This window comes from Dryobates pubescens, chromosome 28, assembly GCF_014839835.1.
Source record: "Dryobates pubescens isolate bDryPub1 chromosome 28, bDryPub1.pri, whole genome shotgun sequence".
Lineage (NCBI taxonomy): Eukaryota > Metazoa > Chordata > Aves > Piciformes > Picidae > Dryobates > Dryobates pubescens.
Genome location: NC_071639.1, coordinates 1059226 through 1086934, shown reverse-complemented (window position 1 = coordinate 1086934; position 27709 = coordinate 1059226). Strand labels below are relative to the sequence as shown.

Sequence of the window (27709 nt, the reverse complement as noted above, 5' to 3'; positions counted from 1 at the left end):
ATGTTGGCTTTTAACCCCCAGCCTCAGCCCACTACAAACTTGTCTGCAATTCTCTCTTGCTGTGCTCCAGTGCAGAAAGTGAATTTGGTTGGCAGTTACTGAACTCCAGGGCTGCACTGCTAGGAATTCACCTTCAGACCAATCCTGCTGCAGATTCAAGTGCAGAGGGCAGCAGCAGAGGCTTCTTCTTGCAGCTGGAGAGGGTTCAGTGCCTTCAGGAGCCTGCTGAGCTGTGCAGAGCAGTGTGCAGGCTCAGGGGCCTGACCCATGGCAATGCCAAACTGCTCAGCAAGCAAGGGCCCAGGGGCTGGAGCCACAGCACTGCCAGCAGGATACTCAGCCTGTAAGTTCCAGGCCAGAAGAATGCTGATGAACTTGCCAGTGAATTGCTAGTGCCAGCCAGCTGTGGCACCAGCTGCACACAGCCCAGGGCCAGTGCACTGCAGTCAGCTTCTTGCCATAACTGCTCAGGGGGTATAGACAAAGCAGTTTCTGTGCCCCCCTGCTGCCTGTCACAGCACTGAGGAAGTTCATTTTCCAGACCTACCAGAGAAAGGGCTAAAAAACCAAACTAAAGGTAGAAATGTCCAAAGCTTGAAGGAGTTCCAGCAGCTCTCAGAAGTTGCTTCTGTGGAGCTAGCCTGGAGAGCACCCCTGACACCTCAGTGACTGGAAGCAGGAGCCAGCTCAGAAGGGATACTCTGGGTCCCACCTCCAGCACCAGAATTATTTCAATATGAAATAAGAGCTCAGAGAGGTGACTGTGGAGGCAAGAGGCAGCTCAGAACAGGCAGCAGGACAGCCATCAAACACTCTGCTCCCACAGGCTTCTCCCTTCCTCTGCCACAAAACCTGCTCAGGAAGAGAAGAAGTCTTAATGGTTTCACTGCCAGCAGAGGTTTGCCAACCCACCACCAGAGTTTTGCTTTGGAGACCTTCAGCAAACAGGTCCTGAAAGTCAGAGAGCTGCAGGTCTGGAGAGTCACAGAGCTGCAGTCTGGAGAGTCAGAGAGCTGCAGTCTGGAGAGTCAGAGAGTTGCAAGGTCTGGAGAGTCACAGAGCTGCAGTCTGGAGAGTCACAGAGCTTCAGTCTGGAGAGTCAGAGAGCTACAGGTCTGGAGAGTCAGAGAGCTGCAGGTCTGGGGAGTCAGAGAGCTGCAGGTCTGGAGAGTCAGAGAGTTGCAGGTCTGGAGAGTCAGAGAGCTGCAGGTCTGGGGAGTCAGAGAGCTGCAGGTCTGGGGAGTCAGAGAGCTGCAGGTCTGGAGAGTCAGAGAGCTGCAGGTCTGGAGAGTCAGAGAGCTTCAGTCTGGAGAGTCAGAGAGCTGCAGGTCTGGAGAGTCAGAGAGCTGCAGGTCTGGAGAGTCAGAGAGCTGCAGTCTGGAGAGTCAGAGAGCTGCAGTCTGGAGAGTCACAGAGCTGCAGGTCTGGAGAGTCAGAGAGCTGCAGGTCTGCAGAGTCACAGAGCTGCAGTCTGGAGAGTCAGAGAGCTGCAGGTCTGGAGAGTCAGAGAGCTGCAGTCTGGAGAGTCACAGAGCTGCAGTCTGGAGAGTCACAGAGCTTCAGTCTGGAGAGTCAGAGAGCTGCAGGTCTGCAGAGTCAGAGAGCTGCAGGTCTGCAGAGTCAGAGATGCAGGTCTGGAGAGTCAGAGAGCTGCAGTCTGGAGAGTCAGAGAGCTGCAGTCTGGAGAGTCAGAGAGCTGCAGGTCTGGGGAGTCAGAGAGCTGCAGGTCTGGGGAGTCAGAGAGCTGCAGTCTGGAGAGTCAGAGAGCTGCAGGTCTGGGGAGTCACAGAGCTTCAGACTGGGGAGTCAGAGAGCTGCAGTCTGGAGAGTCAGAGAGCTGCAGTCTGGAGAGTCAGAGAGCTGCAGTCTGGAGAGTCAGAGAGCTGCAGTCTGGAGAGTCAGAGATGCAGGTCTGGAGAGTCAGAGAGCTGCAGGTCTGCAGAGTCAGAGAGCTGCAGTCTGGAGTCAGTGCCTCATGGTGCAGCAGGACAGGCAGCAGAGGTCTGCAGGAGGTTCTCTTCCTGTCCCAGGTGTCAGGTCCCACGATGTGCCACCTTGAGCAGTAGCAGAAGGAAGCCTTCCTGCCCTGGGCAGCCCAGCACTTGCTGTCACTGTGTGACCGGCAGAGCAACGTTGACAGGCACCTGGCTGGGCTGCTGTGCTGGGGAGCCATTGCTGAGGGCCTGCTGGGGCACAGCAGCTGGCTCCATCTTGCTGATGTGGGTGATGAAGCGCAGCCGCAGCTTCAGAGCTGGCCTCAGGTTACAAATGATCTTCTCCACCTGTTCAAAGGAGCCAAAACCCAAACCCATCACTGCCAGAGACCTGGCAGAAATGCACTGGGCAAAGCAGAGCTCTGGGACAGCTGTCCATGAACAGCAGACTCCCAGGAGGCAGGCAGGCAGAAGGCACAGCAAGCAGTGCTGCTGTCAGTGTTTCATCTACCACAGCCACTTCTGCACCTCTTGCAGCCTGAAACTCCCTGCTGCAGCAGCTGTGTGGTGCTGCTGACAGCTGCAGGCAAGGATCCATCCAGAGGGACCTGCACAGGCTGCAGAGCTGGGCCCAGGACAGCCTCAGGAGGGTCAACAAGGCCAAGGGCAAGGTCCTGCAGCTGGGGCAGGGCAATCCCAGGCACCAATACAGGCTGGGCAGGGACTGGCTGGAGAGCAGCCCTGCAGAAAAGGCCTTGGGGGTGCTGGGGGAGGAGAAGCTCAGCAGGAGCCAGCAGGGAGCACTTGCAGCCCAGAGAGCCAAGCAGAGCCTGGGCTGCAGCAAGAGAAGTGTGGCCAGCAGGGCCAGGGAGGGGATTCTGCCCCTCTGCTCCACTCTGCTGAGACCACAGCTGCAGCTCTGGGGCCAGTGCTGGAGCCTCTGTGCCAGGAAGGATCTGGAGGGGCTGGAAGGTGTCCAGAGCAGGGCCAGGAGGAGGAGCAGAGGGCTGGAGCGGCTCTGCTGTGAGCACAGCCTGAGGGAGTTGGGGTTGTGCAGGCTGGAGAGGAGAAGGCTCCCAGGAGACTTCATTGTGGCCTTGCAGGATCTGCAGGGGGCTCCAAGAAAGCTGGGGAGGGACTTCTGAGAGTGTCAGGGAGGGATAGGACTGGGGGGGATGGAGCAGAACTGGAAGTGGGGAGATTGAGATTGGCTGTGAGGAAGAAGTTGTTCCCCATGAGGGTGGTGAGAGCCTGGCACAGGCTGCCCAGGGAGGTGGTGGCAGCCTCCTGCCTGGAGGTGTTTGCAGCCAGGCTGGAGGTGGCTGTGAGCAACCTGCTGCAGTGTGAGGTGTCCCTGCCCATGGCAGGGGGTTGGGACTGGATGATTTTTAAAGTGCCTTCCAACCCAAACCCTTCTATGCCTGTGTCAGCTGTGCAGCAGTGGGAGCTGTGCAGCAGTGGGAGCTGTGCAGCAGTGGGAGCTGTGCAGCACTGGGAGCTGTGCAGCAGTGGGAGCTGTGCAGCAGTGGGAGCTGTGCAGCAGTGAGAGCTGTGCAGCAGTGGGAGCTGTGCAGCAGTGTGGAGCTGTGCAGCAGTGGGAGCTGTGCAGCAGTGTGGAGCTGTGCAGCAGTGGGAGCTGTGCAGCAGTGGGAGCTGTGCAGCAGTGGGAGCTGTGCAGCAGTGGGAGCTGTGCAGCAGTGGGAGCTGTGCAGCAGTGGGAGCTGTGCAGCAGTGGGAGCTGTGCAGCACTGGGAGCTGTGCAGCAGTGGGAGCTGTGCAGCAGTGGGAGCTGTGCAGCAGTGAGAGCTGTGCAGCAGTGGGAGCTGTGCAGCAGTGTGGAGCTGTGCAGCAGTGGGAGCTGTGCAGCAGTGTGGAGCTGTGCAGCAGTGGGAGCTGTGCAGCAGTGGGAGCTGTGCAGCAGTGGGAGCTGTGCAGCAGTGGGAGCTGTGCAGCAGTGGGAGCTGTGCAGCAGTGGGAGCTGTGCAGCAGTGGGAGCTGTGCAGCAGTGAGAGCTGTGCAGCAGTGGGAGCTGTGCAGCAGTGGGAGCTGTGCAGCAGTGGGAGCTGTGCAGCAGTGGGAGCTGTGCAGCAGTGGGAGCTGTGCAGCAGTGTGGAGCTGTGCAGCAGTGGGAGCTGTGCAGCAGTGGGAGCTGTGCAGCAGTGGGAGCTGTGCAGCAGTGTGGAGCTGTGCAGCAGTGGGAGCTGTGCAGCAGTGGGAGCTGTGCAGCAGTGGGAGCTGTGCAGCAGTGTGGAGCTGTGCAGCAGTGGGAGCTGTGCAGCAGTGGGAGCTGTGCAGCAGTGGGAGCTGTGCAGCAGTGTGGAGCTGTGCAGCAGTGGGAGCTGTGCAGCAGTGTGGAGCTGTGCAGCAGTGGGAGCTGTGCAGCAGTGGGAGCTGTGCAGCAGTGGGAGCTGTGCAGCACTGGGAGCTGTGCAGCAGTGGGAGCTGTGCAGCAGTGGGAGCTGTGCAGCAGTGTGGAGCTGTGCAGCAGTGGGAGCTGTGCAGCAGTGGGAGCTGTGCAGCAGTGTGGAGCTGTGCAGCAGTGGGAGCTGTGCAGCAGTGGGAGCTGTGCAGCAGTGGGAGCTGTGCAGCACTGGGAGCTGTGCAGCAGTGTGGAGCTGTGCAGCAGTGGGAGCTGTGCAGCAGTGGGAGCTGTGCAGCAGTGGGAGCTGTGCAGCAGTGGGAGCTGTGCAGCAGTGAGAGCTGTGCAGCAGTGGGAGCTGTGCAGCAGTGGGAGCTGTGCAGCAGTGGGAGCTGTGCAGCAGTGGGAGCTGTGCAGCAGTGTGGAGCTGTGCAGCAGTGGGAGCTGTGCAGCACTGGGAGCTGTGCAGCAGTGGGAGCTGTGCAGCAGTGGGAGCTGTGCAGCAGTGGGAGCTGTGCAGCAGTGTGGAGCTGTGCAGCAGTGGGAGCTGTGCAGCAGTGGGAGCTGTGCAGCAGTGTGGAGCTGTGCAGCAGTGGGAGCTGTGCAGCAGTGGGAGCTGTGCAGCAGTGGGAGCTGTGCAGCACTGGGAGCTGTGCAGCAGTGGGAGCTGTGCAGCAGTGGGAGCTGTGCAGCAGTGGGAGCTGTGCAGCACTGGGAGCTGTGCAGCAGTGGGAGCTGTGCAACAGTGGGAGCTGTGCAGCAGTGGGAGCTGTGCAGCAGTGTGGAGCTGTGCAGCAGTGGGAGCTGTGCAGCACTGGGAGCTGTGCAGCAGTGTGGAGCTGCCCAGCTTGCAGAGGGAGCCCAGGCAGCTGCTGAGCATTCTGCTGCACTGCTCCCTGTGGAAAGAATTCACTGGAGGCCCAGTGGCTGTGTGGGCAGACAGAAGGAGAGCAGCAGGGGGCTGTGACTGACCTGCTCCTTGACACTGTCCCCTGTGAACATGTACTTCATGTGGTAGAGGAAGTCACAGATGGGGTCCATGTGGCTGAGGTGAGCGCTGCAGCGGTCGGCGCTCAGCAGCATCTCGTAGAAGGCAACTCCGATCTGGGGGGGCAGAGGGAAGGCACTGAGCAGAGAGGCACTGAGCAGAGAGGAGGCACTGAGCAGAGAGGCACTGAGCAGAGAGGCACTGAGCAGAGAGGCACTGAGCAGAGGGGAGGCACTGAGCAGAGAGGAGGCACTGAGCAGAGAGGCACTGAGCAGAGAGGAGGCACTGAGCAGAGAGGAGGCACTGAGCAGAGAGGCACTGAGCAGAGGGGAGGCACTGAGCAGAGAGGAGGCACTGAGCACAGGGGAGGCACTGAGCACAGGGGAGGCACTGAGCAGAGAGGAGGCACTGAGCAGAGAGGAGGCACTGAGCAGAGAGGCACTGAGCAGAGGGGAGGCACTGAGCAGAGAGGAGGCACTGAGCAGAGAGGCACTGAGCAGAGAGGAGGCACTGAGCAGAGAGGAGGCACTGAGCAGAGAGGCACTGAGCAGAGGGGAGGCACTGAGCAGAGAGGAGGCACTGAGCAGAGAGGAGGCACTGAGCAGAGAGGCACTGAGCAGAGGGGAGGCACTGAGCAGAGAGGAGGCACTGAGCACAGGGGAGGCACTGAGCACAGGGGAGGCACTGAGCAGAGAGGCACTGAGCAGAGAGGAGGCACTGAGCAGAGAGGCACTGAGCAGAGAGGAGGCACTGAGCAGAGAGGAGGCACTGAGCAGAGAGGCACTGAGCAGAGAGGAGGCACTGAGCAGAGGGGAGGCACTGAGCACAGGGGAGGCACTGAGCAGAGAGGCACTGAGCAGAGAGGAGGCACTGAGCAGAGAGGAGGCACTGAGCAGAGAGGCACTGAGCAGAGAGGAGGCACTGAGCAGAGAGGAGGCACTGAGCAGAGAGGAGGCACTGAGCAGAGGGGAGGCACTGAGCAGAGAGGCACTGAGCAGAGAGGCACTGAGCAGAGAGGAGGCACTGAGCAGAGAGGAGGCACTGAGCAGAGAGGCACTGAGCAGAGGGGAGGCACTGAGCAGAGAGGAGGCACTGAGCAGAGGGGAGGCACTGAGCACAGGGGAGGCACTGAGCAGAGGGGAGGCACTGAGCAGAGAGGCACTGAGCAGAGAGGCACTGAGCAGAGGGGAGGCACTGAGCAGAGAGGCACTGAGCAGAGAGGCACTGAGCAGATGGGAGGCACTGAGCAGAGGGGAGGCAGGGGAGCAGGGCAGGGCAGGGAGAAGCAGGGCAGGGCAGGGCAGGGCAGGGCAGGGCAGGGCAGGGCAGGGAGAAGCAGGGCAGGGCAGGGCAGGGCAGGGCAGGGCAGGGCAGGGCAGGGCAGGGCAGGGCAGGGCAGGGCAGGGCAGAGCAGGGCAGGGCAGGGCAGAGCAGGGCAGGGCAGGGCAGAGCAGGGCAGAGCAGGGCAGGGCAGGGCAGAGCAGGGCAGAGCAGGGCAGGGCAGGGCAGAGCAGGGCAGGGCAGGGCAGAGCAGGGCAGGGCAGGGCAGGGCAGGGCAGGGCAGAGCAGGGCAGGGCAGGGCAGGGCAGGGCAGGGCAGGGCAGGGGAGAGCAGAGCAGGGCAGGGCAGGGCAGGGCAGGGCAGAGCAGGGCAGGGCAGAGCAGGGCAGGGCAGGGCAGAGCAGGGCAGGGCAGGGCAGGGCAGGGCAGGGCAGGGCAGAGCAGGGCAGGGCAGGGCAGAGCAGGGCAGAGCAGGGGAGAGCAGGGCAGGGCAGGGGAGAGCAGGGCAGGGCAGGGCAGAGCAGGGCAGGGCAGGGCAGGGCAGAGCAGGGCAGGGCAGGGCAGGGCAGGGCAGAGCAGGGCAGGGCAGGGCAGGGGAGAGCAGGGCAGGGCAGAGCAGGGCAGGGCAGGGCAGAGCAGGGCAGGGCAGGGCAGGGCAGAGCAGGGCAGGGCATGGCAGGGGAGAGCAGGGCAGGGCAGGGCAGGGGAGGGCAGGGCAGGGCAGAGCAGGGCAGGGCAGGGCAGGGCAGGGCAGGGCAGGGCAGGGCAGGGCAGGGGAGGGCAGGGCAGGGGAGGGCAGGGCAGGGGAGGGCAGAGCAGGGCAGGGCATGGCAGGGGAGAGCAGGGCAGGGCAGAGCAGGGCAGGGCAGGGCAGGGCAGGGCAGGGCAGGGCAGGGCAGGGCAGAGCAGGGCAGGGCAGGGCAGGGCAGGGCAGGGCAGGGCAGGGCAGGGCATGGCAGAGCAGGGCAGGGCAGGGCAGGGCAGGGCAGAGCAGGGCAGAGCAGGGCAGGGCTGGGCAGGGCTGGGCAGGGCAGGGCAGAGCAGGGCAGAGCAGGGCAGGGCTGGGCAGGGCTGGGCAGGGCTGGGCAGGGCAGGGCAGGGCAGTCAGAGCTCTCCTCACCTCGATCATGCAGCGAGTCCTCTCCTGCTGGAAGCGCTGCAGGAAGGGCCCCACCAGGTGGTAGACATAGAGCAACTGGAACTCAGTCTGCACGATGGGGATCAGCACCTCTGTGAGGAACCTGCAGGGCACCACACACTGCTGCAGCTCTCTTAGCCTTGCATTGGTTTCTCCCTTCTTTCCCCCAGCCCAAGTTCTAGACAGAGCACCACAGCTCAGGGAGTGCAGCCTGGTAGCCCTCTCCTCACTGCAGCTCTGCTGAAACCCAACCAGCTCTTCATGGCAGTGCTGTCTTGGACTTGCTGGAAAGGACCTCCAGAGGTCTCCCAGTCCAAGCCCCTGACAGAGCAGGGCACCCAGGGCAGGGCACCCAGAACACATCCAGGTGGGGCTGGAAAGGCTCCAGAGCAGGAGACTCCACAACCTCTCTGGGCAGCCTGCTCCAGGCTCCAGCACCCTCACAGGGACAAAGTTTCCCTCCTGTTCCCCTGGCACCTCCTCTGCTCCAGCTTGCCCCCAGTGCCCCTTGTGCTGTCCTTGGCCATCCCTGAGCAGAGCCTGGCTCCAGCCCTGCACATCTTTATCCCCAGCCATGAGGGCAGCCCTCAGGCTGCTCTGCTCCCAGCTCCAAGCCCCAGCTGCCTCAGCCTGGCCTCACAGGAGATGTTCCACTGCCTGCAGCAGCTCTGTGCCTCTGGGATGGACTCTCTCAAGCAGTTCCCTGAGGTCCTTCTGGAGCTGAGGGGCCCAGAACTGGACACAATATTCCAGCTGTGGCCTCAGCAGGGCAGAGCAGAGGGGCAGGAGAACCTCTCTGACCTACTGACCACAGCCCTTCTAATCCCACTTCTTGGCCACCTGGGCACATTGCTGGCTCATGGCATCCTGTTGGCTACCAGGACCCCCAGGTGCCTTTCCCCAGAGCTGGTCTCCAATAGGTCAGTCCCTGCCCCATCCTTTAGCCAGCAAATCATCTCAAGGTGCAGCCAGAGACTGCTTGCTAGAACTGAGGACACATTTGCTGCTGACAGCTGATGCCTTAGGAGCATTCCACAGGCAGTGAGGGAAGATGAAAGCAGGAAAGCTAATCAAGCTTTCAAAGGCTCATTAAAGGCTGTCACACTCTAGACAAAATCCCTGAGGCTCAGAGATGGTCAGAGTGGAAGAGACCTCAGAGATCACCAACCCAAGCCCTCTGCCATGGGCAGGGACACCTCCCACCAGCCCAGCTTGCTCAAGGCCTCATCCAGCCAGGGAGGAGGCAGCCACAGCCTCCCTGGGCAACCTGGGCCAGAGTCTCCCCACCCAGCAACAGTTCTGCCAGTGGAAGAGGGAACTGGGGAAAAATCTCTGGTGATCTCCGGTGAGTTTTGGAGCTCTGCTGCCCCTGTGTGCCGCTGCTGGAGGGCAGCTGTCAGCTGGGACTGAGCACAAGTCCCAGGCACCACTGCACCTACTTGGGAATGAGAGAAAGCTGCCCAATGCTGGAATGGTGCCAGACAGCATGTGCCAGAGCCAAGGTGTAGCTGCAGCTCATCTCAGAGTAGGACTGGTGGCAGGCTGTGAAGTCGAAGAGCTGGAAGGGGTAGCCGACCCACTCGGTCTCGGAGGTGAGGCTGGGGCTGTTGATGACGCTGACGATGCGGTCGTGCAGCACGATCCAGTACGGCTCCTGGGGAGACACAGAGGCTGAGGGGCTCCTGCAGGGAACAGCTTCTGCAACTAGGCTTCCTCAAGTGCTGCTGCAGCTGCATGGGGGCCTCTAACCACCTCTGAGGAAGATGCAGTGGAGAAGCACAAGCCAGGAAGCAGTGCGTGGGGCAGGGGCGAGGCTCTGGCGTTATCCAGGCACGGCTCAGGAGCTGCAGTGCTCTCAGGGAGCTCACACAGAGGCCTCCTAAGGAAGCAGGGCAGAGGCCTTAGGGCAACGAGGCTGAGAAGTACAGGCACAGACTGAAACCCCAGGAAACAACAGAACCAAAAAGGTACCAAAGTCAGAGCATGCAGATGGAGATGCAAGGAGAGGGAAGAGGAGGAAACAGCAACACCCCTGAGGATGAGATCCAGGCTGGCTCTCTGCCCAGAGCAGGAACCCTGTGCCTGGGGAGAAGGAGTGGCAAGGAAAGAGAAACCTGCAGATGGGAGCAAGCCCAAGATGATTCAGGCAAGCCTGCTCAGGCACCAGGAGAAGGGCTAAGTGCTGACCATGGCCTTTAACCCTGTGTAATGGGTTGGGGCAGACCCCCTCCCCACCACAGGCAGAAATAACAACTCAGACAAACTGATTGCAAAAGTAGTGGAGAGTTTAAATAGAGAACAGTGAGTGTGCACAAAAGGAAACACAGTGACAAGAAAGGAACCAAAGTAAACCCAGAAAAACTCCAAACCCCACCTGAGGGTGCATCCAAAACCCCCAGGGCTCCTTCTTCCCCCTCCCTCTGCTGGGCTAGTCTCAGCTGGCCAGGCCTGAGACTGCCCATCCCCCTGTGGCCTTGGGCCCAGTCAGGCCCATGGCCGGGAGATCTCTCCCCCAGTTACCAAGTCTCGGAGAGGGAAGGAAAGAGGAAGTGCCAGACTCCACTGCAAAATGTATAGTGGTGCAAGGGATTATGGTAGAAATACCTAATTTCCTGAGTCCACCCACTGGGATGGACTTCTGGACACAGGAAACACCCCTGTAGCAGAGGGCACCCAGCCCAAACTACGACACCCTGCACACATTGCAGCTGCAGGCACACCTCACTGGCATGGCTTGAGAGGTGCAGGACATGCAGCACAAGCAGTAACAGAGCTGTGCTCTGGGCCTCCTGATTTCATGGCTCCAGCTCCCACTCAGTACCACACTGATGCTTTCCAGCAGCACTGATTTACCTCTTCTCATCCCAGCCTGGAAAAGCAGAAACCCTGCTGCAATCTCCCTGCTGGAGCAGCAGATGTTCCTCAAACACACCAGGGGAGCACACAGGTGGTGGCTGTGACACAGCACACTGCAGCAGTTTCTAGGCCATGCCCTAGCAAGGTGCTGAACTGCAGGCAGGGGAGAAGCTGGCTGTGCCCTGGCTGCCCCCCGCCACTCACCGGCAGGGCAGTGATGATCAGTCCGATGGCGTTCATCCAGGCCGTGATGTTCTCCCTTGGCACCAGGGGCTGGCTGGAGACAAGGCAAAGGCAAACTCACAACTGCACTCTTGTGCTCCTGGAGCACCAAAAGACAGGGTGCACTTAGGCCCACAGAAACACAGAGCTCTTGAGGCCGGGAGAGAGCTTGGAGATCATCCAGTCCAGCTGCTCACCACCCAGAGCTCACCCTGCCTCCACTGCTGCCAAGCCACTGCCACCATCCCAGGCAGAGGGAGAGGCAAGGGCCTGAAGCTGTGCCAGGGGAGGGTTGGGTTGGAGATGAGGAAAAAATGTTTGCTGCAAGAGTGGTCAGGGAGTGGCAGAGGCTGCCCAGGGAGGTGGTGGAGTCCCCATCCCTGGAGATGTTCCAGCAAGCTGTGGCCATGGCACTGGGGGCCATGGTTTGATGGCCATGGTGGGGTTGGGTCGATGCTGGACTGGATGACCTGAGGGGGCTTTGGCAACCCAAACAGTTCTGTGATTCTGGGCTGAAACAACTGATGCTGCAGCCCACACAACCCCTGCAGCACTGACACAGAATCATCCAGGTTGGAAGAGACCCCTGGGATCACCAAGTCCAACCACCGACCCTGCTCGGCAAGGCTCACCCCTGAACCACAGCCCTGAGCACCACAGCCAAACCACCCTGAAACACCTCCAGGGCTGGGGACTCCAGCACCCCCCTGGGCAGCCTCTGCCAGTGTCTGACCACTCTGGTGTGAAAAATGACTCCTGATGTCCAGCCTAACCCTGCCCTGCTGCAGCTCGAGGCCATTCCCTCTTGTGCTGTGGTTAATTCCCACAAGAGACCAGCAGCAGCCTCTCCACAGCCTCCTTTCAGGGAGGAACTGAACAAAGGACTTTTCTGCCTTGCTTGGCCTCCACAAACAGTTCTGGGTGAACTCAAAGCATTTCTGCTCAGCTAGAAATCAGCATCCCTCAGCACCTCAGCCCTCTGCACGCACTGGAGGAAGAAGTGAAGCCCCCACATACCTCTTCAGCACGACATCCAGGAGGGCATTGCCCACATCCTTGCCAGGAACAGCCAGAGCCATCAGCTCAACACAGGTGACGTGGAGGGCGTGGGCAGCTGGGTTGGGAAACTCATTGAACCTCCAGTCACAGTTTGGGAAGGGCCCAGGTGATTTGCCTGCCATGGGTGACAGTGGTTAAGGAACAAAACCACCCCAGTAAAGCCTCCTGTAAGCAGCACCTCTGTGTGTGTGCTGCACTTCAGTGTGGGGAGAGGCCAGGTGCTGGGGACAAACAGCACATCCACAGGTCACTAGAGAGGAGAGATGGACAGGAGCAGGATACAAGGCAGTGAGGTTGGAAGGGACCTCAGAAATCAACTACTCCAGGCCCCCTGAAGCCACAACCTTGCTGGGCAGCCTGTGCCAGAGTCTCACCACCCTCACACTGAAGAACTCTCAGCTCCAGTCTAACCCTGTTCTGCCTCAGCTCCAAACCATTCCCCCTGGGCCTGGCTCAGACCCCCTCAGCAAAAGTCTCTCTGCAGCCTTCCTGCAGGATCCCTTCAGGTCCTGGCAGGCAGCTCTGAGGTCCCCCTGGAGCCTTCTCCTCTGCAGGCTGCACAGCCCCAGCTCCCTCAGCCTGTGCTCACAGCAGAGCTGCTCCAGCCCTTGGAGCATCTTTGTGGCCTCCTCTGGGCTCACTTCGACAGTTCCTTGTCCCTCTCCTGCTGGGGACAGCAGAGCTGGAGGCAGGATTGGAGGTGAGGTGTGAGCAGAGCAGAGCCCAGGGGCAGAATCCCCTCTGCTGCCCTGCTGCCCACCCTGCTCTGGCTGCAGCCCAGCACACAGCTGCCTGAGGGCTGCAGGAGGCACTGCTGGCTCCTGGGGAGCTGCTCAGCACCCAGCACCCCAGTCACTGTGTCCATACAGAGCTATGAAGATGCTACACACAGAGGGCATGCAGGGGAGTAAGAGGTGGAAGAAAGTGAGACCTTCTCATTCATCACCTGCTTACAGGACAAGAAGATTAAAGGAAGAAGGATTTGCTGCTGTGCAGAACATGACACCATTAATCTGCCTCAGTGTAAGATCTCCCAGCACCCTGCTGGGGAACAGCTGATCAAAACCAGCACCTGCTCAGTCTCTGACAGTACTGCACTGAGGGGAGCTCCAGAGAAGCTGGAGAGGGACTGTTTGTAACAAGGGACAAGGGGCAACGCTCTGCCATGACAGCAGGGTAGGTGTAGGCTGGACTTCAGGAAGAAGTTCTTTAGAGTGAGGGAAGGGAGACTCTGGAAGAGGCTGCCCAGGGAGGCTGTGGTGCCTCACCCCTGGAAGCGTCTAGGACCGGGCTGGATGAGGCTTTGAGCACCCTCCAAGGTGTCCCTGCCCGTGGCAGGGGGTTGGAACCGGATGGTATCTAAGGTCCCTCCCAACCCAACCCATTCTGATTCTCTGCAGTTGGAGGCTTTGCCTCCTGTCCAGAGAGGGGAATGGAGCTCCGTGCTCGGCAGCGGCAGAGCCGCCGGCACACGGCGGGAAGGATATTGTCCACCAGCCTCCCGATCAGCTTGCAGTAGTAGGCGTCGTCGGGCACCCAGGGGTTCTCCTCGCGGGCGTTCATGGCGCACTTGAGGTAGGTGTCGCTGAGGCACCAGCCCAGGGGGCGGTTGTCCTTCAGGGAGCCGATGATGGCGTGCACCAGCTTGCGCTTCAGGTTGGGGCGCTCCCGCAGCTGCAGCTCGTAGTAGTGCAGCGTGTTGTACAGGTAGGTCACCGGCCGGTCTGCACCGGGGAAACGCACACGGCTCTGCAGCGCCCCCTGCACGGCACTGCGGCACAGCCGGCATTGCGGCACAGCTGGCATTGCGGCAGAGCCAGCACTGCGGCACAGCCGGCACTGCGGCAGAGCCGGCATTGCGGCACAGCTGGCACTGCGGCACAGCTGGCCCAGCAGCACAGCCAGCACTGCGGCACAGCTGGCACTGCGGCACAGCTGGCCCAGCAGCACAGCCAGCACTGCGGCACAGCTGGCACTGCGGCACAGCTGGCACTGCGGCATGCCCATCACTGCAGCATGCCCAGCACTGCGGCACGCCCAACACCGCGGCACAGCCTGCACTGCGGCATGCCCAGCACTGCGGCACAGCTGGCACTGCGGCATGCCCATCACTGCAGCATGCCCAGCACTGCGGCACGCCCAGCACTGCGGCACGCCCAGCACTGCGGCATGCCCAGCACTGCGGCACAGCTGGCACTGCGGCATGCCCATCACTGCAGCATGCCCAGCACTGCGGCACGCCCAACACCGCGGCACAGCCTGCACTGCGGCATGCCCAGCACTGCGGCACAGCTGGCACTGCGGCATGCCCAGCACTGCAGCATGCCCAGCACTGCAGCACGCCCGGCACTGCGGCATGCCCAGCACTGCAGCACAGCTGGCACTGCGGCATGCCCAGCACTGCAGCATGCCCAGCACTGCAGCACAGCCGGCACTGCGGCACGCCCCGCACTGCGGCATGCCCGGCACGATGGCACTGCCGGCACTGCAGCATGCCCAGCACTGCAGCATGCCAGCACTGCAGCACGCCCAGCACTGCGGCCCGCCCAGCACTGCAGGGCATGGCTTTGCCACTGTGCTGCTCCTAGGCTGGTGGCTGCACTGAACGATGCAGCTTTGGGCTCCCCAGCTCAAAAGACAGGGATCTGCTGGGCAGAGTCCCGTGGAGGCTATGAGGATGATGAAAGAGCTTCAACGTCTCTCTCATGCAGAAAGGCTGAGAAGAGATCTGAGGAGTGGGGGCAGGAAGGGGCCAGGCTCTGGGCAGTGGTGTCCTGGGATAGGACAAGAGGCAATGGACACAACCTGGAACCCAGGAGCTTCCACCTCAACATGAGGAGAAACTTCTCAGGGCAGACTGTTACAGTGTCTGAGTGTGCCACAGCAATGGCTTCTGTACACAAACTTACTGCAGAGGTGCAGGGATGGAAGTGGGGGAAGAGTCAGGCTGAGTTATTTGAGTAACATCAGCCCAGGCTGGAGGATGCTGAGACTGAGAGCAGCCCTGCAGAGAAGGACTTGGGGGGGCTGGCAGGGGAGAAGCTGGGCAGGAGCCAGAGTAAGATCCCCCAGAGCAGTCTGCACAGGAATGTGTCCAGGTGGGGTTTGAAAGGCTCCAGAGGAGGCTCCACAAGCTCTCTGGGCAGCCTGCTCCAGGGCCCTCACTGTAAAGTTCCTCCTCATGTTGAGGGAAGGATAAAACCCTGCTGTGGAGGCAGCCCAAAGCTGTCAATGAGACGGAGGAGGGCAGCGTGCTCAGCACAGGAGTAAAGCTCTGTGCCCAGAGAGACCTTACCATGGAACTTGTATAAACCTCCCAGGTGGTCCAGCAGAGTTTCCAGCGACTTGGAGACCGGGAGCAGCTCCAGGAACCGGTGGATGACGATGTCAAAGACCGGCAGGAAGCGCAGGCAGACGTTGCCGAAGTAAATGGGCAGGTACTGGGGCTGGATCTGCACTGGGGGGTTGACTTGCTCTGCCAGGCCTTCAAAGTACAGCTTCTCAGGGTATTTCTGGAGGGAAAGGTAAAGCCCCCAGAGTCAAGAGCTCCTCCCTTACAAGCAGTGTGTGAAACATTCAGACGCTTCACAAGGCTGATGCCCGCAGAGCAGTGCAGGGAGATGCCTGCACCATCAGCTCACCACAGAAACCTCAGCTCTGGGAGAAAGGCCTCTGCTACTGGCACCAGCAGCAAGAGCTCCCTGAGAAAAACCCAAACCAAACCACCTTGCACCACCACTCACAGCGGGCATAAGACAGCAGAAGATGGGACAAGAGGCAATGGCCTGGAATTGTGCCAGGGGAGGGTTAGGTTGGAGATGAGGACAAATGTCTTTGCTGCAGGAGTGGTCAGGGGCTGGCAGAGGCTGCCCAGGGAGGTGGTGGAGTCCCCATGCCTGGAGGTGTTCAGGAAACCTGTGGCCATGGTGGTGTTGGGCTGAGGGTTGGACTGGATGCTCTCAGAGGGCTTCTCCAACCCAACCAATTCTGTCACTCTGCTTTCCTTGCTCCCACCTTGCTCCTCCTCTTAGTACCATTGGGAGTCAGAGGCAGAATGGATCTTCTTTGGTCTGAGGGATGCATGGGTAACCTCTAGGCACTAGCTCTGAGGTGTGAGGGAGGTGTCCTCATCAGAGATAGAATAGAATAGAATAGAATAGAATAGAATAGAATAGAATAGACCAGGTTGGAAGAGACCTTCAAGATCATTGTGTCCAACCTATCATCCAACACCACCTAATCAACTAACCCATGGCACCAAGCATCCTGTCAAGCCTCGCCCTGAACACCCCCAGTGACGGTGACCCCACCACCTCCTCAGGCAGCCCATCCCAATGGGCAATCACTCTCTCTGTGTAAAACTTCCTCCTAACCTCCAGCCTCAACCTCCCCTGACACAGCTTGAGACTGTGTCCTCTTGTTCTGCTGCTGGTTGCCTGGGAGAAGAGACCAACCTCTGCCTGACTGCAACCTCCCTTCAGGTAGTTGTAGAGAGCAAGAAGGTCTCCCCTGAGCCTCCTCTTCTGCAGGCTAAGCAACCCCAGCTCCCTCAGCCTCTCCTCACAGGGCTGTGTTCCAAGCCCCTCACCAACTTGGTTGCCCTTCTCTGGACACCTTCCAGCAAGTCAACCTCCTTCCTAAACTGAGGGGCCCAGAACTGGACACAGGACTCAAGGTGTGGCCTAACCAGTGCAGTGTACAGGGGCACAATGACCTCCCTGCTCCTGCTGGCCACACTCTTCTTGATGCAGGCCAGGATGCCATTGGCCCTCTTGGCTGCCTGGGCACATTGCAGCCTCATGTTCAGCCTACCATCAACCAGCACCCCCAGGTCCCTTCCCACCTGGCTGCTCTCAGCCACTCTGCCCCCAGCCTGTAGCACTGCCTGGGGTTGCTGTGGCCAATGTGCAGCACCTGGCACTTGGATGTGTTCAATCTCCTGCCCTTGGCCTCTGCCCATCTGTCCAGCCTGTCAAGGTCCCTCTGCTCCCAAAGGCCCCCTCCCCCACTGCAGTAAGGGCAATGCATTTGGCATTCCTTCTTACCCTTGCAGAACAGCAAAACTCAATTTTGCCTTCAGTTCTGCACTGTTTTAAAGCAGCCTCAGCTGGACAGAGCCAGGCTGCCAGGGAGATGGCTGAATCCTCACCCCTGGAGGTGCTTCCAACAGGCAGAGCTGTGCTGCTGAGGGACGTGGTAGAGTCAGAGAATGCTTGGGACTCAATGATCTTAAAGCCAGTTTGGGTGTCAGGTACAAGCTGTTCCCCATGAGGGTGGTGAGAGCCTGGCACAGGCTGCCCAGGGAGGTGGTGGCAGCCTCCTGCCTGGAGGTGTTTGCAGCCAGGCTGGAGGTGGCTGTGAGCAACCTGCTGTAGTGAGGTATCCCTGGCCATGGCAGGGGGTTGGAACTGGATGAGCCTTGAGCTCCCTTCCAGCCCTGACAATTCTGTGTCCCATGCCTGGAGATACTCAAGGTGAGGCTGGGCAGGGCTCTGGGCAACCTGATCTAGTGGAGGATGTCCCTGCTGAGTGCAGGGGGGGTTGGACTGTGTGAGCTGTGGAGGTCCCTTCCCAGCCAGACCACTCTGTGATTCCAGTCCTGTGACTCTGTGACTCAGCATCCCAAGGCAAAGCTGAAGGCAGTGCTTTGTGTTCCTGGTTAAGTGCTTCAGGAGGCAAGCCTGGGGAGAGCCAGCACTGCTGGGCTGCTGCACCACATGCTGGGTGAGAACAGGAGCAGGAGCCTGCATCTGCACACTCCTACAGAAACAGCCCTTCTCTGCTGCTGTTTAACACCAGCCTCAAGCACTCCCTGCTTGCTAAGTCACTCCCCAGCCCCACAGAGCTGTGCTGTGGCTCAGGGACAAGAGGCTCTGGGGCCGGTCTCAGGCGCAGGGGAGGCAGGGCAAGAGAGGGCTGTGCTCACCTTGTGGTAGCTCATGTGCTTGGTGTGCCAGTCGTTCTGCAGCCAGTGCTCAGGGGAGTTCTCCTTCACAAAGTCACTCACTCTGTTCCTGAAGTCGTTGGGCTTCAGCAGCAGCAGCTGGATGATGAAGTAGCAGACCTGAGCCTCGTTGCCCTCGTGGCTGCGCATGGCCTGCGGCGAAGGGGAGCAGGAGAGAGGCACTCAGGGGGCTGGGAGCAGCCAGCAGCACCAGCCACAGCTGGCCAGCATCAGCAGCCACAGCTGGCCAGCATCAGCAGCCACTGCTGGCCAGCATCAGCTCCATCTGCACACACTCAGCAGAAGGCCTTGCAGCTGCATTATTCCAGTGAGGACACAGAACAGGGGCAGGTTCAGTCACTCCTCTTACAAGCACCTCTCACATCTAATCCAGGGGCCCAAAGTCTCACAAGCTCCACACTGACAGCACAGAGCCCAAGAAGGCCCTGCAGGTGCCCAAGGCCAGGCTGGATGAGGCCTTGAGCAAGCTGGGCTGGTGGGAGGTGCCCCTGCTCATGGCAGGGGGTTGGAGCTGGATGAGCTTTAAGGTCCCTTCCAACCCAACCCATTGCATGGATCTATAAAAGTTTAACTCTTCCTGCTGCCAGTTCCCTGCTTGGAAAGAGCTAATTGATGATAAGGAAGTTAAGACTGCTTCAAACTTCTGGCCACTCTGGACTTTGCTTTGAAAACCAAACTAAAGCTGAGAGAAGCAGTTGTGCAGTGAAATGAGATCTTAAGCTATAAATGCAGGGTAACTCCTGAGGGAAGATTTCCTTCTCCCCATGCAGGCTCTGCTTTATGTTGTAGGGTAGGCTGCAAGAGAGAGCATGGCACTGCTCCTCCTCTGGTGAAGCAGGCTGTGAGGACAGACTGAGGGAGCTGGGGTTGTGCAGGCTGGAGAGGAGAAGGCTCCCAGGAGACCTCATTGTGGCCTTGCAGGATCTGCAGGGGGCTCCAAGAGAGCTGGGGAGGGACTTTTGAGGGTGTCAGGGAGGGATAGGACTGGGGGGGATGGAGCAGAACTAGAAGTGGGGAGATTGAGATTGGCTGTGAGGAAGAAGTTGTTCCCCAGGAGGGTGGTGAGAGCCTGGCACAGGCTGCCCAGGGAGGTGGTGGCAGCCTCCTGCCTGGAGGTGTTTGCAGCCAGGCTGGAGGTGGCTGTGAGCAACCTGCTGCAGTGTGAGGTGTCCCTGCTCATGGCAGGGGGTTGGGGCTGGCTGAGCCTTGAGCTCCCTTCCAGCACTGACAGTTCTGTGATTCTGTGATTTCTAAGCAAATCCTGTAGGAGGCACAATGAATTCTGAGCAAAGGCAGCACACTGCTCACTTCTGAACCATGCCACAGCCCTTCTGCCTCTTCAGGCTGCAGAAACAGCTGCAGAGCTCCGAGTTCAGAGGCACCATGCACTAGTAACAACATCTGATAATGCCAATTCAAGTCTGGCCATTAAATAACCAAAGAAAGCTTCCCCTGAAGACTGACAGAACTGCAAGGCTTGGCTTTTTGTGTTGGTGACAGAAGGAATCTCTTGTTTGACTTGATTCCTGGGGGAGCAAATGGTCACCATGCAAAACCAGAAGACTGCTGCCACCAAAGGGCCTGAGAGAGCAGAGTCTGAGTGAATCATGGAATCACAGAATCAATCAGGTTGGAAAAGACCTCAGAGATCAGCAAGTCCAAGCTGTCACCCAGCACCTCCTGACAGCTAAACCATGGCTCCAAATGCCACATCCAGTCCCTTTTTGAACACCTCCAGGGATGGGGACTCCACCACCTCCCTGGGCAGCACATTCCAGTGGCCAATTCCTCTTGCTGTGGAGAACTTCCTCCTCACCTCCAGCCTAAACCTCCCCTGGCACAGCTTGAGACTGTGTCCTCTTGTTCTGCTGCTGGCTGCCTGGGAGAAGAGACCAACCCCCACCTGGCTCCAACCTCCCTTCAGGGAGTTGCAGAGAGCAAGAAGGTCTCCCCTGAGCCTCCTCTTCTGCAGGCTAAGCAACCCCAGCTCCCTCAGCCTCTCCTCACAGGGCTGTGCTCCAGACCCCTCCCCAGCCTCCTTGCCCTTCTCTGGACACCTTCAAGTCTCTCAATGTCCTTCTTGACCTGAGGAGCCCAGAACTGGACACAGGACTCAAGGTGTGGCCTGAGCAGTGCTGAGCACAGGGCACAAGGACTTCCCTGCTCCTGCTGGCCACACTCTTCCTGATGCAGGCCAGGATGCCCTTGGCCTTCTTGGCCCCCTGGGCACACTGCAGGCTCCTGTTCAGCTGCTATCAATCAGACCTGGCCTCTCCTCTCCTGAGGCAGTGCTTACCAGACACAGGATCAGTCTGTCCAGGGTTACAATGTTGTATTTCCACACCATGTCATTGAGAATCTCAATGCACTTGTTGAGCTGCTGGCCTCCTGCAGAGGTGGAGAATTCATACACCAGGAAATCTGCAAAGGTCCTGACATGTGCCACCAGAGCTCTGGCCCCAATTCTTTCCAGCACTCTGGCAGGGAAGAAGCAAAGCAAAGCAACAAGACAATGAAACAGAGCAAAAGCACAAAAAAAGGTCAGAGTAAGGATGGTCAGAGGTTAAAACAGCCAGAGGCAACTGCTGCTGCTCTCAGTCTGCTTTGAACTGCTCCTGTGGACAGGAGTGAGTGCATCCTGATAAAAACCCAAACCAAATCCCCTCCCTTGGAGAAATGAACTAAGAAAACAGCAAACCCCAGCAAATCCCAACCATGACCAACCAACCAGCACCTCATTCATGCTTATAAGGATGTGAGCAGTGAATGGCAGGAGCCAGGCTCTGCCCTGGGATGGCCAAGGGGCACTGGGGGCAAGCTGGAGCAGAGGAGGTGCCAGGGGAACAGGAGGGGAAACTTTGTGACTGTGAGGGTGACAGAGCCTGAAGCAGGCTGCCCAGAGAGGTTGTGGAGTCTCCTCTGGAGCCTTTCCAAGCCCCCTGCACATATTCTGCGTGCCCTGCCCTGGGTGCCCCTGCAGTGGGGTTCCAACCCCTAACACCCTGTGGTTCTGTGAGTCTGTTTTCTGCCTGAATTGCTGCCAAACTGCCTCATTCCAGCACCTCACTCACAGCCTTCTGTCTCCCCAGGGAGAACAGCCCCTGCACACCATGGTGTGCTGTAACCAGCCCTGGACAAAGCAGCTGTGCTGAGATGCTTGCTCCCAGCCAGCTCCATTCCTTGTTCCCATGCTCTGCATCCATCAAGCACCAATGGAGCTGCTAATGCTCAGGGCCTGTGCCCTCCTGATTCATAGGTTCACAGCATGGGTTGGGTTGGAAGGGACCTCAAGGATCATCCAGTCCCAAGCCCCTGCCATGGGCAGGGACACCTCCCACCAGCACAGGCTGCTCAGGGCCTCATCCAGCCTAGCCCTGAACACCTCCAGGGAGGAGGCAGCCACAGCCTCCCTGGGCAACCTGTGCCAGAGTCTCACCACCCTCACTGCCAAGAATTCCTTCCTCATCTCCAGTCTCAGTCTCTCCTCTCCCAGCTCAAAGCCATTGTTCCTCATCCTGTCCCTCCCAGCCCTTGCCCAAAGTCCCTTCCCAGCTCTCCTGGAGTCCGTTTGGGGTCCTGCCAGGTCACTACAAACACAGCTCCAATAACTCTGGGGCAGCACATCCTTTCAGGCTCACCTGTAGCCAATCTGATTAATGTGGTCAGTATCTAGCAGCATCTTCCAGAGGAGACAGAGGAAGAGTGGGGGTGAGCCCTGGATGGAGAAGTGTGTGATGATGTCGTTCTCGTTGCTCATCGACTTCCACTTGCGGTACTCCTCCTCCACGTTCTTCTTCAGGTTGAAGCGGCTCTCCTGAGGGACATTGTTCTGCTTGAAGAACACCTGAAACACAGCAGGCTCTGCTGGGACTGGCAGCACAACACCCCAACAGGCAAACCTCTGCCTGACTCCGCACCTCAGGAGTTTCTGCTTCCCTCTACCACTCAAAGCCTGCAGGGAGGGCTGTGGCTTCGCTGTGACAAGCTGCCACAGGAGGAGGTTCTTCTTGGTTCTCCTCCTTTAAACATCTGATTCACCTTCACTGAAAGCCCCTGCTGGCCAAGCCCTGCCTTAGAGTGCCCCAGGAACAGCTACTGCATTTCTGCAGGCACAGCAGTGTTACCCTGCACTCTCTCTCAGCTTTGGTCCCAGAGCAGACCAGAAGCCTTTGTGCCCCTCCCAAGGAGTGAACTGAAAATGCTCCTCCCAGAATTGGACCTTCAGGTGGAAATACCTTTACAAACACTGCACTATTGACACAGATGCAAAGCACCCAAACTCCCATCCCAGCTTACAGCAACCTCAGCAAGCCAAAAGCCTTCCAACAACCCAGGCTCCAGTGCCCCCCAGGCCTCCCCCCCGAGCTCCCTCTCCCCCAGGCTAAGCCGAATGGCACAGCTACAGACTTAGCTTTGCCCAGGCTGAGCCAGGCTGCAGACCTGCCCCACACTGCAAGGGAGGAGAGATCCACACTGGGAAGAGAGAGAGAGAGAGGCAGAAAAGGGCTGAGTTGACTCTGCAACCCTTTTATACAGCAGAGGCAGGAAGGATGCAGAGAGACTATTGGCAAAGGCCTGCAGGGACAGGACCAGGGGCAATGGCTTCCAACTAGAGCAGAGCAGATTGAGATTGGGTATCAGAAAGTAGTTCTTCACCAAGAGGGTGGTGGAACACTGGCACAGGTTGCCCAGGGAGCTGGCTGAAGCTCCATCCCTGGAGATACTCAAGGTGAGGCTCAACGAGGCCCTGGGCAGCCTGAGGCAGTTGGGGATGGCCCTGCTGAGTGCAGGGGGGTTGGACTGCATGAGCTTTGGAGCTGCCTTGCAGCCTGGACCATGCTATGATTCCATAGCAAAACAGTCACAGATTACAGTCTAAGCTGTCAGCCCCTGGCTTGGACAGCAGCTCTCTGAGCTGGGTTAGGAACTGGCTGGAGGCTGAGCCCAGAGAGTGGTGGTGAATGGTGCCACAGCCAGCTGGCAGCCAGGCACCAGTGGAGTGCCCCAGGGAGCAGTGCTGGGCCCCAGCCTGGTCAATATCTTCATTGATGATCTGGAGGAGGGCATTGAGTCCATCAGCAGTAAATGTGCAGATGACAGCAAGCTGGGGGCAGATGTTGGTCAGTTAGAGGGCAGAAGGGCTCTGCAGAGGGACCTCGACCGACTGGACAGATGGGCAGAGGCCAACAGGATGGCATTCAAGAAGTCCAAGTGCCAGGGGCTGCACTTTGGCCACAACAACCCCAGGCAGACCTACAGGCTGGGGTCAGAGTGGCTGAGAGCAGCCAGGCAGAGAGGGAGCTGGGGGTGCTGGTTGACAGCTGCCTAAACATGAGCCAGCAGTGTGCCCAGGGGGCCAAGAAGGCCAAGGGCATCCTGGCCTGCATCAGGAAGAGTGTGGCCAGCAGGAGCAGGGAAGTCCTTGTGCCCTGTGCTCAGCACTGCTTAGGCCACACCTTGAGTCCTGTGGCCAGTTCTGGGCTCCTCAGGTCAAGAAGGACATTGAGAGACTTGAAGGTGTCCAGAGAAGGGCAAGGAGGCTGGGGAGGGGTCTGGAGCACAGCCCTGGGAGGAGAGGCTGAGGGAGCTGGGGTTGCTTAGCCTGCAGAAGAGGAGGCTCAGGGGAGACCTTCTTGCTCTCTGCAACTCCCTGAAGGGAGGCTGTAGCCAGGTGGGGGTTGGGCTCTTCTCCCAGGCAGCCAGCAGCAGAACAAGAGGACACAGTCTCAAGCTGTGCCAGGGGAGGTTCAGGCTGGAGGTGAGGAGAAAGTTCTTCCCAGAGAGAGTTGTTAGCCACTGGGATGTGCTGCCCAGGGAGGTGGTGGAGTCCCCATCCCTGGAGGTGTTCAAGAGGGGATTGGATGTGGCACTTGGAGCCATGGTTTAGTCATGAGCTCTGTGGTGACAGCTTGGACTCGATGACCTTTGAGGTCTTTTCCAACCTTGGTGATTCTGTGACACTGTGATACAGTTCCCTGTGCCTGTCCAGCCCCTTGGAGGACTTTTCAACTCCATGGTTAAGACGTCCAGGTCTAAACTCACAGCAGGGACTTGAGAGGAGAATCTCACAAACAGGCAAAGGATTTTGTTAGGAGAGGAAATCCTCTGGTTATAAAACCATCAGCTGGAAGTCCTTACCTGCAGGGGAGCTGGGAAGCAGTCCAGAGTGTGTGATGCCCAGTTGTGTGGAGTGAAGCTCATGATAGTCTGCAGGATGTCCTTGCACCAAGTTCCCTGAATGGAATCAGAGCCTGTGAAAAAGTCTAGAGAGCAGATTGCTGAGATTAGAGCTCCACACAGGACAAAACCTCCCTCCTTGGCACACCTTCTGTAAGCACAGGCAGCAAGCTCAGGAGGGCTTCCTTTCTGGCCAGCCCTTCCCCCCAGCCCCTCTCAGTCTCATCTGCACTCCAGGCCAAGCTGGATGTTGTCTTTCTTCCATGCTATTAACAATAACAACTCTATTTTTAGCTTCTGAGCCAGAACCAAAGCAATCATGGCTTAAAGATTGCCTAATTAATCTCCTGTAATCACAGCATGACAAACTTCTGCTGATGAACTGATTAGAGCAGAAAAAACCAGCCTGAGGAAGGGAATGATGAGGAAATTGCCACATTCCCTTCCATGCTGAGTCAGAAGGACCCTTCCCAATGAAGCTGGAGAAACAAAAGATAAGCCCCAAGTGTTCCTTCACCCCTTCAGGCCTGGTGCTCATTTCACACTAAGGACTGAGCAAAGGTTACAAACCAAAGAGGAACTAACACAAAGCAGCCCTTGCCCTTCCCAGCCACCTCCACCACTCTGGGAGCAGTCAGCTCTTCCCTCTCCAGCCAGGCTCCAGACTTGCAGCATAAAATGAGATGGAGAAAACACTCCCCTCAGAGCACAGCCCTGCCCTGTGCACTGCAATGCACAGCACAAGCTGGCCCCCTGCTTCCCCAAGGGAGCAAACCCACAACACACACCAGGGCTGAAAGGACAGTGGAGAGGGGGTGGCCTCCACATGAGCAGCATGCTTGGGGAGCCCACCCCAGGGGGCTTTAGTGGCATGGACAGGAACCAGCCCAGGCAGTGCCACTGAAAACAAGGAACAGAGGAAGGAGGGAGCCCAACCCCAGCTAACCCCAGCTAGGCCTGAGAAGAAGAGAGCCCAACCCCAGCTAGGCCTGAGAAGAAGAGAGCCCAACCCCAGCTAGGCCTGAGAAGAAGAGAGCCCAACCCCAGCTAGGCCTGGGAAGAAGAGAGCCCAACCCCAGCTAGGCCTGGGAAGAAGAGAGCCCAACCCCAGCTAGGCCTGAGAAGAACAGAGCCCAACCCCAGCTGGGCCTGGGAAGAAGAGAGCCCAACCCCAGCTGGGCCTGGGAAGAAGAGAGCCCAACCCCAGCTAGGCCTGGGAAGAAGAGAGCCCAACCCCAGCTAGGCCTGGGAAGAAGAGAGCCCAACCCCAGCTAGGCCTGAGAAGAACAGAGCCCAACCCCAGCTGGGCCTGGGAAGAAGAGAGCCCAACCCCAGCTAGGCCTGAGAAGAACAGAGCCCAACCCCAGCTAGGCCTGGGAAGAAGAGAGCCCAACCCCAGTGAGGCCTGAGAAGAAGAGAGCCCAACCCCAGCTAGGCCTGGGAAGAAGAGAGCCCAACCCCAGCTAGGCCTGAGAAGAACAGAGCCCAACCCCAGCTAGGCCTGGGAAGAAGAGAGCCCAACCCCAGCTAGGCCTGGGAAGAAGAGAGCCCAACCCCAGCTAGGCCTGGGAAGAAGAGAGCCCAACCCCAGCTGGGCCTGGGAAGAAGAGAGCCCAACCCCAGCTAGGCCTGGGAAGAAGAGAGCCCAACCCCAGCTAGGCCTGGGAAGAAGAGAGCCCAACCCCAGCTAGGCCTGGGAAGAAGAGAGCCCAACCCCAGCTAGGCCTGGGAAGAAGAGAGCCCAACCCCAGTGAGGCCTGGGAAGAAGAGAGCCCAACCCCAGCTAGGCCTGAGAAGAATCACAGAATTGTCAGGGTTGGAAGGGACCTCAAGGATCAGCCAGTTCCAACCCCCTGCCACAATGAGGTCTCCTGGGAGCCTTCTCCTCTCCAGCCTGCACAACCCCAACTCCCTCAGTCTGTGCTCACAGCAGAGCAGCTCCAGCCCTCTGCTCCTCCTCCTGGCCCTGCTCTGGACACCTTCCAGCCCCTCCAGATCCTTCCTGGCACAGAGGCTCCAGCACTGGCCCCAGAGCTGCAGCTGTGGTCTCAGCAGAGACCTCCAACTCCTCCTGAGAAGCAAACATTCCAACCCCAAGCAGTCACACTCTGCCTCTGTGTAAGGGAAGCCTTTAAGCAGTGCCTGAGCCCAGCTCTGCTGCTCCCCCAGTAAGGCTCTGCCCACACACGAGCAGCTGGCAGTGAAGATTCTGCCTGCTCTCCACAGCAGCAGCGCAGGGCCATGCCTTGTGACTGGGCTTAGCCACCACTGGAGAGAGATGGCTGGGCTGCAGTTCGCCCCCAGATGTTACCTGTCACATGTGTGGCCCTTGCCAGGGTTAGGATCAAAGCCCTGTTGAGCTCCTCTGACTCTGCTGAGAGCACGGTCTTGGGGTCGCTGAGGAAGCGCGTGAACTGCGGCTGCACCTCCGAGCTGCCCAGCGCCGTGATCAGCCGCAGCGCTGTGCTCTCCACACTGCAGGGGGGAAAGAGGGCAGGTAGCAAACTCTGCTGCCCAGGCTCCACACATCACCACTGCCCCTCCATCCCCCCTTCACACAAACCCACAACACCTGCTTGGGGAGCGATGTGCTCAGCCTCCGGGCCAAGCCTGCGCTTCCCACCGGCTCCTGGCAGCCAGCAGCTCCCCAGGGGCTGGAAGCTGCCAGTGGGATGCACATCCTCAAGAAGGGCTGGAAGGAGGAACCTGCAAACTCCAGGCCTGGCAGCCTGAGCTCAGTGCCAGGCAAGATCATAGAAGAGATCATCCTGAGTGCAGTCACACAGCACTCACAGCATGGCCAAGGGCTCAGGCCCAGCCAGCATGGATTCAGGCAGGGCAGGGCCTGCCTGACCAACCTGAGCTCCTTCCATGCCCAGGTGACTGCCTGGTGGCTGTGGGGCAGACTGTGGATGGAGTCTGCCTGGACTGCAGCAAGGCCTTTGCCACCATCCCCCACAGCAAGCTCCTGGCCAAGCTGTCAGCCCCTGGCTTGGGCAGCAGCTCTCTGAGCTGGGTTAGGAACTGGCTGGAGGCTGAGCCCAGAGAGTGGTGGTGAATGGTGCCACAGCCAGCTGGCAGCCAGGCACCAGTGGTGTGCCCCAGGGAGCAGTGCTGGGCCCCAGCCTGGTCAATATCTTCATTGATGATCTGGAGGAGGGCATTGAGTCCATCAGCAGTAAATGTGCAGCTGACAGCAAGCTGGGGGCAGGAGTTGATCTGCTGGAGGGTAGAGAGGCTCTGCAGAGGGACCTTGCCAGGCTGGGCAGATGGGCAGAGGCCAACAGGATGGCATTCAACAAGTCCAAGTGCCAGGGGCTGCACTTTGGCCACAGCAACCCCAGGCAGAGCTACAGGCTGGGGTCAGAGTGGCTGAGAGCAGCCAGGCAGAGAGGGAGCTGGGGGTGCTGGTTGACAGCAGTTGAACAGGAGCCTGCAGTGTGCCCAGGTGGCCAAGAAGGCCAAGGGCATCCTGGCCTGCATCAGGAAGAGTGTGGCCAGCAGGAGCAGGGAAGTCCTTGTGCCCTGTGCTCAGCACTGCTTAGGCCACACCTTGAGTCCTGTGTCCAGTTCTGGGCTCCTCAGGTCAAGAAGGACATTGAGAGACTTGAAGGTGTCCAGAGAAGGGCAAGGAGGCTGGGGAGGGGTCTGGAGCACAGCCCTGTGAGGAGAGGCTGAGGGAGCTGGGGTTGCTTAGCCTGCAGAAGAGGAGGCTCAGGGGAGACCTTCTT

At 59.2% G+C, this 27709-nt stretch overlaps 1 protein-coding gene across 2 annotated transcripts in view; it reads right to left on the bottom strand.

The window, feature by feature from the left end:
* Window positions 1-1808: 1808 nt before the first annotated feature.
* MED23 (mediator complex subunit 23) overlaps window positions 1809-27709 on the bottom strand; it is a 67101-nt gene continuing 41200 nt past the window's right edge. For both annotated transcript variants that reach the window (XM_054174025.1, XM_054174026.1), the window contains 13 exons: window positions 26290-26453; window positions 23940-24064; window positions 21440-21645; window positions 20098-20278; window positions 17763-17933; window positions 15132-15348; window positions 13324-13560; window positions 11795-11960; window positions 10760-10832; window positions 9139-9353; window positions 7682-7802; window positions 5266-5397; window positions 1809-2282 (listed from right to left, as the gene is read on the bottom strand). In XM_054174025.1, the coding sequence (XP_054030000.1) occupies window positions 2109-2282; window positions 5266-5397; window positions 7682-7802; window positions 9139-9353; window positions 10760-10832; window positions 11795-11960; window positions 13324-13560; window positions 15132-15348; window positions 17763-17933; window positions 20098-20278; window positions 21440-21645; window positions 23940-24064; window positions 26290-26453 (2182 nt within the window). In that variant the 3' untranslated portion in view covers window positions 1809-2108. The remainder of the gene's footprint in view (window positions 2283-5265; window positions 5398-7681; window positions 7803-9138; window positions 9354-10759; window positions 10833-11794; window positions 11961-13323; window positions 13561-15131; window positions 15349-17762; window positions 17934-20097; window positions 20279-21439; window positions 21646-23939; window positions 24065-26289; window positions 26454-27709) is intronic.